The following is a 17,113-nucleotide window of genomic DNA, read 5'->3' as shown; positions in this document are numbered from 1 at the left end:
CGTCTACGTTCCTTGAGAAAAAGTTATGTCATTTTTACAAGCTTTTATTAAACTCACGATTTTTGTATGTTAGTTTATTTCGATTAAATCTTGCAACTGAATATTAAATCAGTTACCGGTAACTGAATGAGTTGAAATTTTGCATACTTTTTTTTGTTTCATTCTGATTCCAATATGGCGGACTCCGAAAGATAAAGGACCATTGACTATACGAATTCCCATAATACGGGTGTCAGAGGATATGCTTATTAGAATATTCTTTTGTTTACAATATGTTTTGCCTTTTTAAATGGTTCATCTTTGTGGTTTATGCGTGTATTTATAGTCGTTTATAATAATACATAGTTTCGTACGAAAATGTCTTGTTACATAACTAAAAAAATACGGCATTAAACATCGCCAGTCCTTAAAATACTTGTACTTATTTATGTTTTGCAGAATTACCTTGTCACAATACAATATTGATGATTATATTTAATTTATTAATTAGAATGAAACGAAAGATTACATTAAGTAATACCATCATCGTCATCATCACCTCAACCAATTGACGTCCACTGCTGGACTAAGGTAAAAAAAGAAAAAAAAAAAGGGGTTTTGTAGGGAGTTCCACAATACACGGTCCTGGGCCGCTTGCCTCCAGCGGCACCCAACTACTCGCCTGATGTCATCTGTCCACCTCGTTGGGGGCCGACCTTCGCTGCGTTTACCGGTGCGGGGTCGCCATTCCAGCACCTTAAGACCCCAACGTCCATCTCCGAGCTATATACCCCGCCCATTGCCACTCCAACTTCGCAACTCGCTGAGCTATGTCGGTAACTCTAGTTCTTCTAATTTCTTCGACGGATCTCCTCATTTCTGATTTGATCACGTAGAGATTCTTTCAAAATAGTTCGCTGAGTGACTCTGAGCTTTCTATCAGATTGAGTAATACACAAAACAAAAATTAAGGACTTATTGTTTGTCTTTGCTACCTAATTTAGCTAACCCTGTGCTATAGGCAGCGAACTACCCTCCTTAATATTTGGTTGCGCCAAGTTATAATTAAGTCTTAAATAATAATTTAAAATTTCATTGGTGTTCCTATTCTCCCATATCCAACCTAAAACAGCACTGAACGATTCTCCGTGAAGAGACTGGCGCCCTCATACGCCTCAAAAACACTAGAACGCAGAGCTGTCACTTAAATTAACGGAAGCAAACGATTAAGACGTTTGCGGACGACTTGCTTTCCGATTGCGAAAAGTAACGGGCAATACGAGTTTACTGGCTGCCTGAAAATAAGCCATAAAATATCATAATATACCTTAGAAGTTTCAATGAGATCCTTTTAAGCATAATTCCTATATTTATGTGTGTGCCGAAATATAACATAAGTGGTGGTGTTCGAGAAGAGAGGACTTCGTGAGGAATATTTGGATCAACGGACGGCGTGCTCCTACCCATGAAAAATAAGGTCAAGTAAGTGCTGTCTTCCTTGTGCTCTGATTCCTTGTATCTTTCTTTTGTACACCAATTTACCGCAAAAAATACAGTCCACTCATTCGAAATAAAAATCTTAAATAACTTAATATAACTTGGCGCATACATATTTATTTTGGTTCCGTCGAGACGGATATTTACAGCATTTCCTTCATATTAACGTATTGAAGCATTAGTTTCCTTGTTAGAATACTTCTATAGGCTCTAATAATTGAAATAATATAATTTTAAATAAAATAGGTCATTGCGTCATCTATTTTCTTTGTCGTAATACTGGCATAAGCGGCATTATAGCATTGAGCTAGCTATTTCCCCAGTTAGACATACTAATTATCTACACATATTTATGTATATTTCGATAAATATTAGTGTATTTAAATTGAATTAACAATTAAAACAAATCTTAAAACTTGCAATTATTAATTATTGTAGTACCTTCGGTTGTGAAACATTTACTCAAGAGTCGTAAGACCTAGCATATAAGGTCGAGATTTGTCTATACGAACCTCTGGTCGATCGAACATTCGATATAACCCGACCACGCGTAATATCGAACGAAGCGCGCTTGCGCATATTATCCGCACTCCGCGCGACCTACTTAATTTACCAGTATATGATTGGCTATTAACCTATCATACTCACATAAAAATATAGGTATTTCGTGATCGTTAGATAATTGTCTCACTTACACTTTAGTAAAATGCCTCCTAAAGTAGATTCTAAAACTAGCGAAAGTGATAAGGAGATTCAGGATACTAAACTGTCTATCTTAATTGCTAAACGTGAAGCTATATTCGGTATCATGCAAAATGTCTTTGACTTATCTCGTGAACCCGATGTTCATACGAACGTTGAAAAAAGAGAACATTTTCTAGACGAATCTTCACAAATTGATTCATTGCGTTTAAAGTACGAGTCTATTGTAGACGATTATAATACACGTTTATTAAACTTAAATTCAGATGCAAAACCTGATTACAAAAGTCTGTATGCTTTTGAGACTTTGTATAATAGGGTCAAACGAACTCATACAAAATGCTCAACTTTAAATACGACACCAGAAATACATAATGCGACCTCCGCGCTGCTAAAAGCCAAGCCGAAGCTAGCTCCCATATCGATATTAGAATTCGATGGTGACATTAAATCTTTTCAGATGTTTTATACGACCTTTAAGTCAGTAGTAGATAATAATCCATCACTCACAGATGCAGAAAAGCTATTTTATCTGTTACCGAAGCTGACAGGGAAGGCAAAAAGCGCAATCGCTGGAATTTCTCCGTGTGCTGAGAATTATCAGCTCATTTTACAAACACTCGTCAATAGGTTCGATGATAAACGTATGTTGACTTCCGCGTACCTACATGAATTATTTCGCTATAAGGGTTTTCAGACTCCCTCTGCGACTAACTTTGAAGATTTCATAGACCGGTTCGCTGGCGCAGTAAGCGCTTTAAAAAACCTAAAGTTAGAGAACCTAGCTGATCTTATCATACTACATATAGCTACACAAAGGGTCGATACTGAGAGTGTACGCGCGTTTGAAATTAAATGCGGCAAGAATATACCTACTTTCGACGACTTTGTGGAATTTATCACAACACGCGCGAAGGTGTTTGAGCGTACGAATACGAATGTCACAAACCCTTCCAATACGCGTCATAATAAAAATATAAAACATTTGAATAACGGGACTTCTGGCAATGCGCCGAAGTATCAGGCCTATATAAGCACGGTTGATAAGCCTACGTCCAAGTGTCTATGTAGAAATATAACACATGCGCATTTATATAAATGTGTTGACTTTAATAAATTATTAACTCCTCAAGTGTCTCCTTATTTTAAGTGCGTCAAGGAGAAGAATGCCTGTGTGAACTGCCTGTCTATAAAACATAAAGTCGGGCAATGTGAAGTCTCCCCGCACTGTTCGTGTGGTCAGAAACATAACAAAAGGCTGCACTTTGACCAACGCGAGGAACATTCCCGCGCGCCTCAGTTGAATACCGTCATGCCGCCACCGAACGCACCTACCGTTACCGCGTCATCGCCCGTAGCGGATGATCGCGCCGACGTAGCACTGTGCGCTACGCGCGTAAGCCCGTCTACAAGCGCTACGCAGGTGTATAATAGCAATTTAATGAATCGTGTGGAAGACAAGCGAACTACTGTCTTATTGGCTACCGCACAAGTTGCTGTTTACGACTGTAATGGTGAACGGCAAGTTATACGTATATTGTTGGATTCTGCTTCGCAGGCCGATTTCCTCTCAAAAGAATGTTGTGATCGCTTGGGTTTGCAAACTAAATTCACAGAACGTACTATCGTGAAGGGGTTCGGTGGAATTGAGAAGGTTGTACAATCCAGCTCGGTTGACTTGACGTTTTATTCGCGTTTTGATGATAACGTTAGTTTTAATATCTCGCCACTTGTTGTTGATAAAGTGACAGACAAATTACCTACGGCTGTGATAGATACGGCAGTCCTATCACACCTTAAAGGTATTCCGCTTGCCGATGCGAGTTACGGCGTACCTGATAAAATTGATGCTTTAATAGGAGCTTCCCTATTTCCACATTTGCTTCTCCCCGACGACGTCCATACGTCACGTCGCGACCCGTCGGTGCCCGTTGCATTGCGCACGGTGTTAGGTCTGGTGTTCATGGGCAATGCGCCTACGATACCTACTATAAATACTCATACGGCCTTGACATGTTGTTTCGTTCAAGAGCCTCCTGCTATTGACTCTTTAGTCAAGCGTTTCTGGGAACTTGAAGAACTTCCTTCCGCTTCCATTCAGAATCCTGATGATAATGAATGCGAAGACTTCTACACTTCGACTACTGTCCGAGATCCCGATACGGGCAGATACGTTGTCGGCCTGCCATTTAAAGAGGATCTATATTCCCTAGGGAATTCTTTGGACATAGCTAAGAAACGTTTCATCTGCCTCGAAAGAAAGCTTGAAGCTTCGAATAAATTGAGGTCGGCATATGATGACGTCATAAAAGGTTATCTCGCGAAAGATTATATTTCTCCCGCGCCTTCATATGATTCTAAAGATCCCGTTCCGATTTACGTGATGCCACACACGGGGATTTTACGTGAAGACAAACTCTCGACGAGACTGAGATTAGTCGTCGATGCTTCTTGTCGTTCTAGTTCTGGAAAGGCACTGAACCATCTGCTACATTCCGGTCAAAATTTACAGGGAGATCTTTTTAAAATAATTTTGAATTTTCGTCTGCATGCAGTGGCAATGACAGCCGACTGCCGAGAACAGTTTCTACAAATCGTTATGCGCGAAGCTGATCGTCGCTATCAATGCTTCTTATACCGCTTTAATCCACAAGACCCTCTTGTGCTATACCAGTTCAATCGAGTCTGTTTCGGTCTCACTTCCAGTCCCTTCCATGCACTGCGCACGGTAAGACAGCTGGTGAATGACGACGGCGCAAAATATCCACGAGCGAATAGCATTGTGCTACCCGCGCTTTATATGGATGACGTAGCTTTCTCGCTTCCAAGCGAACTAGAGGCAGTCACTGTGTCGCTGCAGATGATCGATCTTTTTAAGGGTGCACAGTGGGAATTAGTTAAGTGGAACAGCAATTCTCGCGAGGTCTTAGATAACCTTCCTGCGTCCCACAAACTTCCGACTGAAGTGGAGTTTGACAAAACCATGCACCATAAAATACTTGGTCTGCATTGGTCTACTGGAAATGACGCTTTCTATTTTAAAATTTCTATGCCCGACGATGTGACATGCACTAAGCGCTCCATCTTGTCGACTGTTGCCCGTCTGTGGGACATAATGGGCTTCGTTGCTCCCACAGTCGTGTATGCCAAAATATTAATTAAAATGCTTTGGCAATTAAATCTTGATTGGGACACTGTAGCTCCACCACACATCATTAAGATGTGGAGACAGTTTTGCGATGAGTTGCCAGCTCTAAATAAGCTACACATACCGCGTCATGTGGGCGTGACAACAGACTGTGAGGTCACTCTCCTGGGACTATCAGATGCTAGTCTCGCAGCCTATGGTGCTGTCGTTTATTTACACGTTAGCTCCCCTACTGGTAACACTGTGCGTCTTGCTTGTGCGAAAAGTAAAGTTTCGCCGACGAAACCTCATTCAATTGCTCGTCTCGAACTATTAGGTGGCGTCCTACTGTCGAAATTGCTTCGTACAGTACATGACACTTACTCTGAGCGTATCCCAATCAAGGCTACATATGCATTTCTCGATTCCAAAGTCGCCCTATATTGGATAAAAAGTTCACCGCATAGATGGCAGACTTTTGTCGCGAATCGCGTTGTACAGATAACTGAGAATATCTCACCAGACAACTTTTATCATTGCCCTGGCACTGAGAACTCTGCTGATATTCTATCGAGAGGTGTAACTCCTGAGAAGCTTCTCTCACACCCTCTGTGGCTGCATGGTCCACCATGGGCATCAATGCATCCGTCTCAGTGGCCACTCAAAACTCTAGAGGGAGAGTCTATTGAAGACGTACCCGAGAAGAAGGTTCTTATACACACTGTGTGTAAACCTATACTCCCGAACGACTTACACGAGCTTGCTCTCCGTTTTTCTTCGTGGAGCAAACTTCTACGTATAATTGTATACATTTGTAGATTTGCTAAATTACTGCCTCGTCGCGGCACTAGTGCAGTTACCGCTGACGACTTAAATTTCGCAGAGAATAGAATGCTTCGCGCTCTGCAAAATCAGCATTTTGCTGAAGAATATTCTCTTATTAAAAATAATAAAACATGTTCACCGGCATTTAATCGCCTAAGACCATTTATTGATGATGGACTTATCCGCGTTGGCGGTCGTCTCGCCAACTCTGGACTTAGCTTTGAAAAAATACATCCGGTTATATTGCCTCGCAATGGCCACGTGGTAAATATAATCATTGATTATTACCACATTAAACATTTACATGCTGGACCCGAACTCCTAATGGCCCTGCTTCGTCAGAGGTACTGGATTCTGTCGGCACGCCGTATTGTCAGGCAAAGAGTACATATGTGCAATACTTGCTTTAGATTTAAACCGCGTCCAACCATTCCGCTGATGGCGGATCTTCCTGATATACGTACACGTCCAGCGTTGAAAGCCTTTAGTTTCACCGGCTGCGATTATGCAGGTCCTATACCATACGTTCCTGTACGCCGCCGTGGCGTACACAGCGAGAAAGCTTATATTGTGCTGTTCACGTGTCTCACTACGAGATCTACGCACATTGAGGTTGCTACCTCACTCAGCACCCCCAGTTTCCTCGCCGGGTTTAAAAGATTCCTATCACGTCGTGGTCCTGTTCAGGTGCTGCATAGCGACAATGCTAAAAACTTCCAGGGTGCTGCTTCTTACCTTCGGGACCTCTATAAATTTCTAAGAGAAGAATATTACCCGAAGCTAGAGCAGGAATGCGCTGAAAATCGCATAACTTGGAAATTCATCTGTCCCAATTCCCCACACTTTGGAGGTTCATGGGAAAGTATGATCAAGGTGACTAAGACGATCCTGTTCAAGGTCATAGGGCAACAGCTCCTTTCTTATGAGGAACTTTGCACTGTGCTCATTCAGGTCGAATGTCTTCTCAATTCGCGTCCGCTAACAATACTAAGCTCTGACCCTGCCGAACCTTCGGCTCTTACTCCAAGTCACTTCCTACATACTGCGCCTCTATTCTCCTTGCCTGCGCCTGATGTCAATCCAGACAAAATTAACTTGGTTGACAGGTACTCGTTAATAGATAAAATGGTCCAATCGTTTTGGAATCGTTGGAGGATGGAATATTTGCACGGATTGCAAGTTCGTTTGAAATGGAATACGCCTTCCGTACCTATTACGCCGGGAACTGTCGTCGTAGTTATAAATGACAACGTACCGCCTCTGGCTTGGCCTCTAGCAGTAGTAGAGAAAGTGCATCCCTCGAAAGACGGCGTCATACGCGTAGCGACCGTTAAAATTTCCGGGAGAACTTACGTCCGTCCGGTCGTTCGCTTATGCCCTCTTCCGACGCAATAAGCGTAACAATTATAGTTTCATAATTTAGTACTAAGTAGCTCATACGTTAAGACTTTATTCTCTTTTATAATAATTCTACAAATAATTAATATTTTTTAATATACTTTCGTAAATATACACATACTTATATGAAATACGCCCATGCGCAATACGCGTTCTTAAAAGAGGCAATTCTACCTCATACCTTATGAGAGCTTTTCTTAAAGGTGACCCTTTAAGGGCGGGTGGATGGTTGCGCCAAGTTATAATTAAGTCTTAAATAATAATTTAAAATTTCATTGGTGTTCCTATTCTCCCATATCCAACCTAAAACAGCACTGAACGATTCTCCGTGAAGAGACTGGCGCCCTCATACGCCTCAAAAACACTAGAACGCAGAGCTGTCACTTAAATTAACGGAAGCAAACGATTAAGACGTTTGCGGACGACTTGCTTTCCGATTGCGAAAAGTAACGGGCAATACGAGTTTACTGGCTGCCTGAAAATAAGCCATAAAATATCATAATATACCTTAGAAGTTTCAATGAGATCCTTTTAAGCATAATTCCTATATTTATGTGTGTGCCGAAATATAACATAAGTGGTGGTGTTCGAGAAGAGAGGACTTCGTGAGGAATATTTGGATCAACGGACGGCGTGCTCCTACCCATGAAAAATAAGGTCAAGTAAGTGCTGTCTTCCTTGTGCTCTGATTCCTTGTATCTTTCTTTTGTACACCAATTTACCGCAAAAAATACAGTCCACTCATTCGAAATAAAAATCTTAAATAACTTAATATAACTTGGCGCATACAATATTGATTAAGTACCAAGTGTGTGTGTGTGTGTGTGTGTGTGTGTGTGTGTGTGTGTGTGTGTGTGTGTGTGTATGTGTGTGTGTCTGTGTGTGTGTGTGTGTTTGTAAGTGTGCGTGTGTGTATTCACATAGTAATGAAAACACAATTTTTTTTCTTTGTTATCAAAATTAATCAAATTGGTACTTATTCGAAAGTTTCTCCTTCTTTATCACCATTCTCAGCCTATTAATGTTCCGCTGAACTCATAAGAGAGATAAATAGAGCTATTATCAGTATACAACGGTGCTGATAATACTTGTTGATCAATTATTATCAGCACCGTAAATAGTTGTAATTATAATATAAAAATAAAATAATATAAATTATAAAATAAGAATAACTGTAGTTTTTAGCCAAAATCTTTCTTCGTATTAGAGATTCGTCTTCCATCCATACTCCAATTATTCATGCCCATTAGTGAGACCTAATGTGTGAATCATGGGAAAAAATCATTATTAACAATAAATTCAAATTCAAATTCAAGTGATACTCCTGTGGTAAGTGATGATGCAGTCTAAGATGGTAGCGGGTTAACCTGTTAGGGAGTATGGTAGTCATACCCCTAATTGGTTTCAACGTTACATCGCACCGGATCACTAAATCGCTTAGCCGCACGTCTTTGTAACTATGCACAGCCAAAGCCTTCCACCAGACCAGACCAGAGAAAATTCAGAAATTATCAATTCCCAAATTGCCCCTTAATAAGTAAGCGGTATAGCGGTGATAGCCCAGTGGGTAAGAATTCGACTTCCCTTGTGGGGAACGAGTTCAAATCCCAGCATTTAACAACCTCTCACATTTCCAAGCTATGTGCGTTTCAAGCAATTAAAATATCACTTGCTTCAACGGTGAAGGAAAACATCGCGAGGAAACCTGCATGCCTGATAGTTCTATTTAATGTTCTCAAAGGTGTGTGGAGTCCACCAATCCACACTGGGTCAGGATGGTGGACTACGGCCCTACTGACTTAGCCCATTCTCATTGTAGGAAGAGACCCATGCCTTGTTGGCTGGTAATGGCTTGATATGATGATGATGCAGATAATACATAGAATATAAGTAAGGACTTAGTGTTTGTAATTACAAAGAACACAATCGAGTGCATTTGCCGCCATCGTGGCGTTCGAGTGCTCAAGCGACCCAACTAAGCGCGACGGCTAAATCACGCGGACGGAGCCAAGAAAGCGTTGATAACAGCAGCTAGGCAACAAAAGCGCACGGAAAATAAAAATTTAATAATTACACAACCCAACTCATAGTTGCTCCCGGATAATGTTGGGAAAAAAACTGTATCGCACCCTCCCACCCTACCGCGAAATTTTTCACCCTCCCTCGTTTAGCGAGATTCGATCCCGCAATCAGGGGGAGGGGAGGCATTTTTTGGCCTACCCCCCATCACCCCTCCCACGCCATCGTAAATTGAAGCATATAATTTTTATTACGGCCCTGTCGTATGAGACCGTTGGAGTTGTCAAAATGTGATACAAAATGTATCTTAGTTAGCACTTTTGGTTGTTATAGTAGCTGTCATGCAACTAGAGCGATAATGTAAATAACACTTCACTCTGCATCTTTTTACCCAACAGTTGGCTCACCGCCGCTTAAATCAGTATTATTTTATTAATATTTTTGCTTAAAGATTTTAAACTAAGATTTTCGTGGCTAATTAACATTTCTTAAATGTAGTTCAACGGGTACATCGACAAATCTAACTATATTGTTTATGCTTTTGTTCCAAAAATATAATCATAATTTTAGGGACAACAAAGTATGTCATATAAAACTTTGTTTTTGTAATATCGCATAGTAAACTAAGTATTAGTAGTATAGCTACTATAATCGATAACCAAATCTGAATGTTTTTTTTTTTTTTTAAGTTTTTGTTTGCATGCCTTTAAATAAAATGGCAATAGAATTGTTCTGTATTATTATTTTAATTTTACATGTTTCTTGCAAATAAATGATTATGATTATTATTATGATTATGACAGTAGTAAACCCCCAGCACCAGCCAGAGGTTAATGTGCTACGGCCGTATGAATGCATGTATGCCAAATTTTTAACAGGCTCACGGATTTACATTTCATGAAGTGTCGTTAGATTCGTTTTACTTGTGGGATGTGTGCATTAAATTGTTTTCCGGTATATATTTAAATTAATATATCTTTATATATATATTTCTTGTGTGCGTGTGTATGTCACTGAACTCCTCCTAAACGATTGGACCGATTTGAGTGAAGTTTTTGGTATGCGTTTGGGTGGCACTCGGATGATTAAGATTCACAAATCAGCCCAACAGATGGCGCTGGGGTCCGCTAGTATACATATACTTTTTTAAATGGGAATTTCTCTGTTGAAATAAAAGATAATTTAATAAAGGATACATGAAAAAATTCTTTGATTACGTTGCTATAGAATACGTAATATTTTTGAAATATAAAAAAAAAAAATCAAAACATCGATCCCATTATACATACTAAATATTATGATTAAATCCTGATCTATTATAAATGGAAATATCTGCTTGCTAGTAAACAATACTACCCCGGCTTCTTTCACGTAGCAACAAAGAAAGGGATACATTTTTTGTTCCCTTCTAAAAGTAGTAGTAAAGATTTCTGTGACTGCTCGTCCGGGCAAGAACTTTCACCATGCTGATTTCTGCCCCTAATCAGCATTGTTGCAATGCTGTCCGGCTGGAGGAGCGTGATTTCCGGCGTAATGACAGGCATATGAGGCTTATCACCGCCTCAGGTCAATGGACACAGGGCAACACTTTGCATGCATGTATTCCTTGTATGCCCCGCGTAAAGTTGCTCAATTTATATGCAATGGTTTACCACTTACTATAAGGACCATCGGCTTGGTCAATGAATTTTTTTTTTTTGGAGTTTACTCCTTAAGAATCGATTTTCATATATAAGGCGCCCGGTTTGAGAAAAATGAGGAGTAAAATCTATTGATGAATGACCTCGTTAAGTTTTCGCTTTGCGACGTTGCATGCCCGGCAACTGTGATGTGCAAACATGCAACGTCGCTTTCGTTTAATTAACTTATTTTTCCTATTTAAGTTACCAAGGAAACCGAATATTATCTAGGTAAAGAAACAAACACATAAACAATATGGGACATTTTTTTTCCTATTCTTGTTACCATGGAAACTAAATAATAAACATTATATTTATCCTAATAGTTCTGATACTCTACATCCACCTCAATCTCCCGTAGGCTACTTTTAAGAAGTTACACTTGCACCGTGTGTGAATAAATTGCACAGGATTTTTAATTTACCCTTTCATATGGTATTAACCTTTAATTAGCTAAATACACTCTTTTTATGTATGTTTCGACAATCGTACTTAAGGAGTAAACTCCAGTCGTACGTCGGAGCTGACACACACTTTTTTTGTTTTAATAATAATAATTTATTTATTTCATATATAAAAATGAATACAGCAAGAATCTCCTAATGGACACAGAGACTCTATTGATTTGTGCACAAAGGAGTGCTTAAACACTCGCACTAAGGTAACTTGAGTTACGAGTGTCGCCACCTTCCTTCGGACCCATTACAACAACGTGAAATTAGGCAAATACAATCATCGCAATACATAATAGATAAAAAACAAATATATATATATATATATATATATATATATATTAAATTAATTACAATTATTTATTATAAAAAGAAAAGTCAAAAGTGTCGTAAGCTACTTTGTAATCTGCACAAACGTACGAAGACGCAAACAAAATCAGAGTAGAAAATGGATATTACCGATTTGTGAATTTCAATATGAAAATACCACACTATATTGACAATGTAACGCAAGGACAACACACAATTACGCCCTAAACGTTACCTGTTACAAGTTTGAAAACAAATTGTTAGCACCATTAAATGGACACGGAATTTTCCGAACATGTTTGTTTACAAACACCGATGGAAAATAACTGAATTTTAGAATAAAAATGCTCCGGGAAAATTCCAAATCCCTTTCACTCTCAATACGCGGGGAATAAAGCAAAAAAGTGGCGGTCGAGTGGATTTTTTTTTGTATTTTTTTAGGATCCGATCTCTAAAAATTGCGAACGGATGCGTTGCCTAAAAAATATTTCCATTCATTTGTTCGCGGCATAAAAAAGTGCTCAAATTTTTGCAACTCTCACTTTTCGTGTCGCTCAAATAAAAATATCCGGACATATTTTTTAAATCTATTTCGACGCATGATTTTCCCAAGGTCGCCCGTAGCACGTATGTAGGGCGAGGGGCTTACGACGAAGGGCGATGGACGTTTCAAAACCTTTTGAATTTAACTTATTCTAGGATTTTTTTAATTTACTAGCATCCTCCAAGATTTTCTTTCCGACCTGGCGATTCTTATCACTGGCCCAAATTCTTATGATATCTTCCACAAAGGAGTTCGCAAAGTGTTTGCAATGCATAAAAAATACTTTAAATGAAAATACGAAACGTTACTCTTCGTATTTTCGATCAATGGACAAAATACACATGTTTGTTACTAGAAATAAGACTTTGCGCCACCATTTGTTTTTTTTTTCAAAAACGTTTCACCATAATGTCCTACTGGTGCATAGACCCCACCCCTTCCTTCATAGTAGGGCTGGGCTTAGTATTGAGATTTTTTAACACATAAACCTAATACTTAACTATTTGACTGAGGAATCAAACTTGGTACCTCCTGATCCGTGGTCAAACATGATAATCAATTTTTACAGAAATTGTCGTAAGTAATAAAACTTTATAACTTAATCTTGTTCTATATGCGATATTTTATTAATTCTCATTTAATTTATTTAATAGTAGACAAGAAATAATTCCAATTCAAATTATCTTTTTTTCATGTAGGCCTATCACAGGCACTTATGAAGCTTTCATAATATTTGACTCACTCAATTATAATAGAGGTTGTTCGTTTCAAGATAGGTATTTTGCATAAATACGGGTGCAGGACACCCACGGGATACGAGGGTGCGGTGATAGCACAGTGGGTAGGAGCTCGACTTCACTTTCGGGGGGCCGAGTACGAATCCCAGCGCGCACCTCCAACTTTGCTAAGTTATGTGCGTTTAAGGTGATTAAAACATCACTTGTTTCAACGGTGAAGGAAACATCGTGAGGAAACCTGCATGCCTGAGAGATTAAATCATTTATTTCTCTCCGTATTCATTCTCTTCTATTCTCTTCTCGAGCGGGTGAAGATCATTATCTACACCCATGTACACCCAACAATAGAATATAATCATAGTAAATAAAAGCTGTATTTGCCAGTTTGACAGTTCAAAAATAGGAGTGCTCCGATCGTCACCAAACTTTACAGGATTACTCGCCAGGTCAATCTGGAGATTTCCTGAAAGTTTCATTTAAATCGGTTCAGCCGTTTCGAAGCCTATACGGAACATACCCACACACTTTCTCTTTTATATATATAAGATAGATTATTAGTCTTAAGTCTATGTCATCTTTTGTTGTTCTTAAAATGTTGTGGTGAACAAATAAAGAGTATAAATAAATTATTATAAACATTTTTAAACCCATCTTTCTGCTTATAAAGACCATCTATTTCTATTTAAAAACGAAAACAATATCTAATAAAGTGCACACGTTCCATACGAATGCATTTTAAACGTGTTATTATGCCCTCTTGCTCTTTTAAACTCGCATCCCTAAAGTAGTAATACGTTCATTATGTAACTTCCAGCTTAGCTTAATAAGCTCGCGAAGCCTAGTCGTAAAGAGTTCTAAGCCTGAGGACTTTTTGCTGAGCCTTTTTCATATGGCGTCCCGCTTTAATACTTTAGAATCAAACCACTGTGTGCTCTATATCTCGCTCTCATGTAAGAGATGAACCCCTGCGAGCAAAGAGACATTAATTAAACTAGCTGACCCGTGCAACTTCTAAAAATTAATCCTAGCTAGATCGATTTATCAAAATTCAAAATTCATTTATTTCAAGTAGGCCTAATATAAGCACTTTTGAAACGTCAAGTCTGTCTGTTTGTATTGACTCTACCAACGGTTCGGAAGGCAGATTCTACCGAGAAGAAGCCGTCAAGAAACTCAGCAGTTGCTCTTTTATCGCCCCCGAAACCCCCTGTATACTAAATTTCATGAAAATCGTTGGAGCCGATTCCGATATTCCAATTATATATATAAAAGAATTGCTCGTTTAAAGATATAACATTGAAGATGCGCCCATCACTGAGTAGATTTCCTATGATGATCTACTCAATTTTTAATAAAAAAAAAAAACGAAAAACCTGTCTATATTTTGAGATTACTTAAGATTAAATTTTGGCGCTTAAAATCTTTAATTATTTATATACGTCTGGTACGTCACGACTAAGATGAACATATTTTTATTAATTTAAAATCCATATAAAAAATTGCGGAACCGACAGGATTTGAACCAGGGTTTGAATTATAAAAAAAAATGATGAACAAAGACAGTACTCACATAAAAACACGATAAGCCGTTTAGGCTCTAAGGCGTTCTAAAGAAATACACATACATACATACATACACACGAAAAACCTTCCTCTTCTCCGTATCCTCCTTCTTTTCCAGTCGGGTAAAAAACATCATCATCATCATCAACCCACTACAGGGCACTGGTCTCCTCAATAATGACCAATGTATCCTAAACACGACAAAAAAAAGGTTTAAAGCCACATAGATGCCACTTTGAACTAAATACTACACTAAATTACATGTAAAATATGACATAGAAGTGAGTTGATGGCAATAACCGACAACTTAAAACTAAAGCTACGAGGGTTCCAAACGCGCCCTGGTCTAAGACGAAGCCCACAACAAACTAAGCCGGTTGTTTTTTTTGTTATCACCATCTCAAATTTTCATTTTAAACTATTCAAGAAGCAACCTGGCTAGAGCTAGAGTTTACAAAAGGCGGAGAAAAACGAGTGAGGGTGTGCCCATGTATGTGTATATAACATACATGTAAAATATATTCATAATATTTATATTGATTTATATAATTTATAGACATACGTGTACATGACTGTAAACGTGTATTTAACATTTAAGGTACAGTAGAAAATATCATAGTTGGTCACTACACGCAGATAGATTTAACGTTTCACAAGTGCTTATAGCGAAAGCGTACTTGAAATAAGTGACGTTTTAAATTTAATTCGTACTGAAATCACACAGTTTGTGACGAAACGTTTACAAATTTACTTCATAAATTACGTTTGTATTTAAGAGCTGAGAAAATCTGGGACTTCAATTTGTACGATGAATATTAACATATTAGCGGTCCCCCGCGACTTCGTCCGTATATAAGTCAACCTTAAAAGATATGAATATGCTGTCGAGAATTTTTTTTAGAACTTTTAAAGTGGACCTAGTTGGTCCCCTTTAAAATAGTAATACATAATTTTATCGAAACTTTAACCGTTTACGTAGCGCACGCTGCAGAAGCTCTCAAAAGTAAAAAAAACCCTGATTTAGAAACATTCTTTATTGGTGCTTTGCTCATATTGGCCTTAGTGTGATGATGTTATAGCCTTTCTCGATAAATGGGCTATCCAACGCTGAAATAATTTTTCAATTTGTACCAGTAGTTTCGGAGATCATCGCGTTCAAGTCTACAAACAAACAAACTTTCAACTTTATATATTAGTATAATATATAAGATATGTAAAAATGACTGTAAAACATGTACTTTCCATTAGACGGTCGATTGGCGCAGTGAGCAGCGACCCTGCTTTCTGAGTCCAAGGCCCTGGGTTCGATTCCCAGAACTGGAAAATGTTTGTGTGATGAACATGAAAGTTAAGTATCTATATATATTACTCATAAACATATTCATTTGTCATTGGAATCGAATCCAGGACCTCGTTATCTGCAGTCTACCAGATCAGAACATGCTAACCTCCAGACCATCGAGGCAGTGATCAATATAATTTATTAATTGGTAAAAGAAAATAGTCATTCGCATATCCTTCATTAGCAAAGAGTTATACTTATTAAAACCATCCGTCAACAAATCTAGAAGTAATCTAGAAAAATGGCCGACAGAATATTTCATCTGCATCACAGATCTAGTCGGTTAATTTTTCGGCGGTTCGTTGAAATGGAAAAAAATGCCAAAAAGCATATGAGACAATGTTGAGTCTCCAACGAACGTTGAAAGTGGAATTTAAATATGTAAGGAATTAGGAGAGGGGGGCATGTGGGGGGCGGTGGGAGGCGGGCGGGGGTTTTTTCAAAACTAGAAAGAGATGAACACGCTTAGTATCGCGATCTGAGTCGCGTAAGGCTTTTTCGGCAATGGGATTGAGTTAGACGGACGAATCCGAAGATATTGCTCTATTTTTTAAACCAAATCTAACCTAACTGAACTGAATCTTTTGGGGATAGAATTCACGAAAGCCAGTCTAATGGATAACTTAATAATTATTAATTGTAAAGTCAACATCTCCTGAGGATGCTACGGTTCGGAGCGAAACGTGCGTAGAGGGTACATTGCCGAAGATCTGTTTGGTGTGGAGTATAAATATTGAAGATATTAAAAATTACACCATACAGATTCTCCTACTTTTCGCAGAGTAAAGCAAATTAAGCTTAATTTTCATAGGATAACCAAGCATCAAAAATAGGGTTCCCGCTTCATGGGATTTTGGCTAGAAATGATAGGACAGTATTAGTATAGACCTTTTTGTGACAGAGATGATATAAAATCAAGAAAATCTCCAGTAGGAGTTAC

General features: G+C 38.6%; 1 protein-coding gene across 1 annotated transcript; it reads left to right on the top strand.

Annotated features, from left to right (window-relative positions):
- The first annotated feature begins 2,182 nt into the window (after positions 1-2,182).
- LOC120628775 lies at positions 2,183-7,525 on the top strand. The gene is made up of 2 exons (XM_039897394.1): positions 2,183-3,710; positions 3,981-7,525. The coding sequence occupies exons 1-2, from the start codon at positions 2,183-2,185 to the stop codon at positions 7,523-7,525; spliced, it is 5,073 nt and encodes a 1,690-aa protein (XP_039753328.1).
- Positions 7,526-17,113: the final 9,588 nt, after the last annotated feature.

Source organism: Pararge aegeria, chromosome 13 (genome assembly GCF_905163445.1).
Source record: "Pararge aegeria chromosome 13, ilParAegt1.1, whole genome shotgun sequence".
In the NCBI taxonomy this organism is placed as follows: Eukaryota; Metazoa; Arthropoda; class Insecta; order Lepidoptera; family Nymphalidae; genus Pararge; species Pararge aegeria.
Note: the sequence above shows the minus strand (reverse complement) of the source record. Positions and strands in the feature narration are given on the sequence as shown.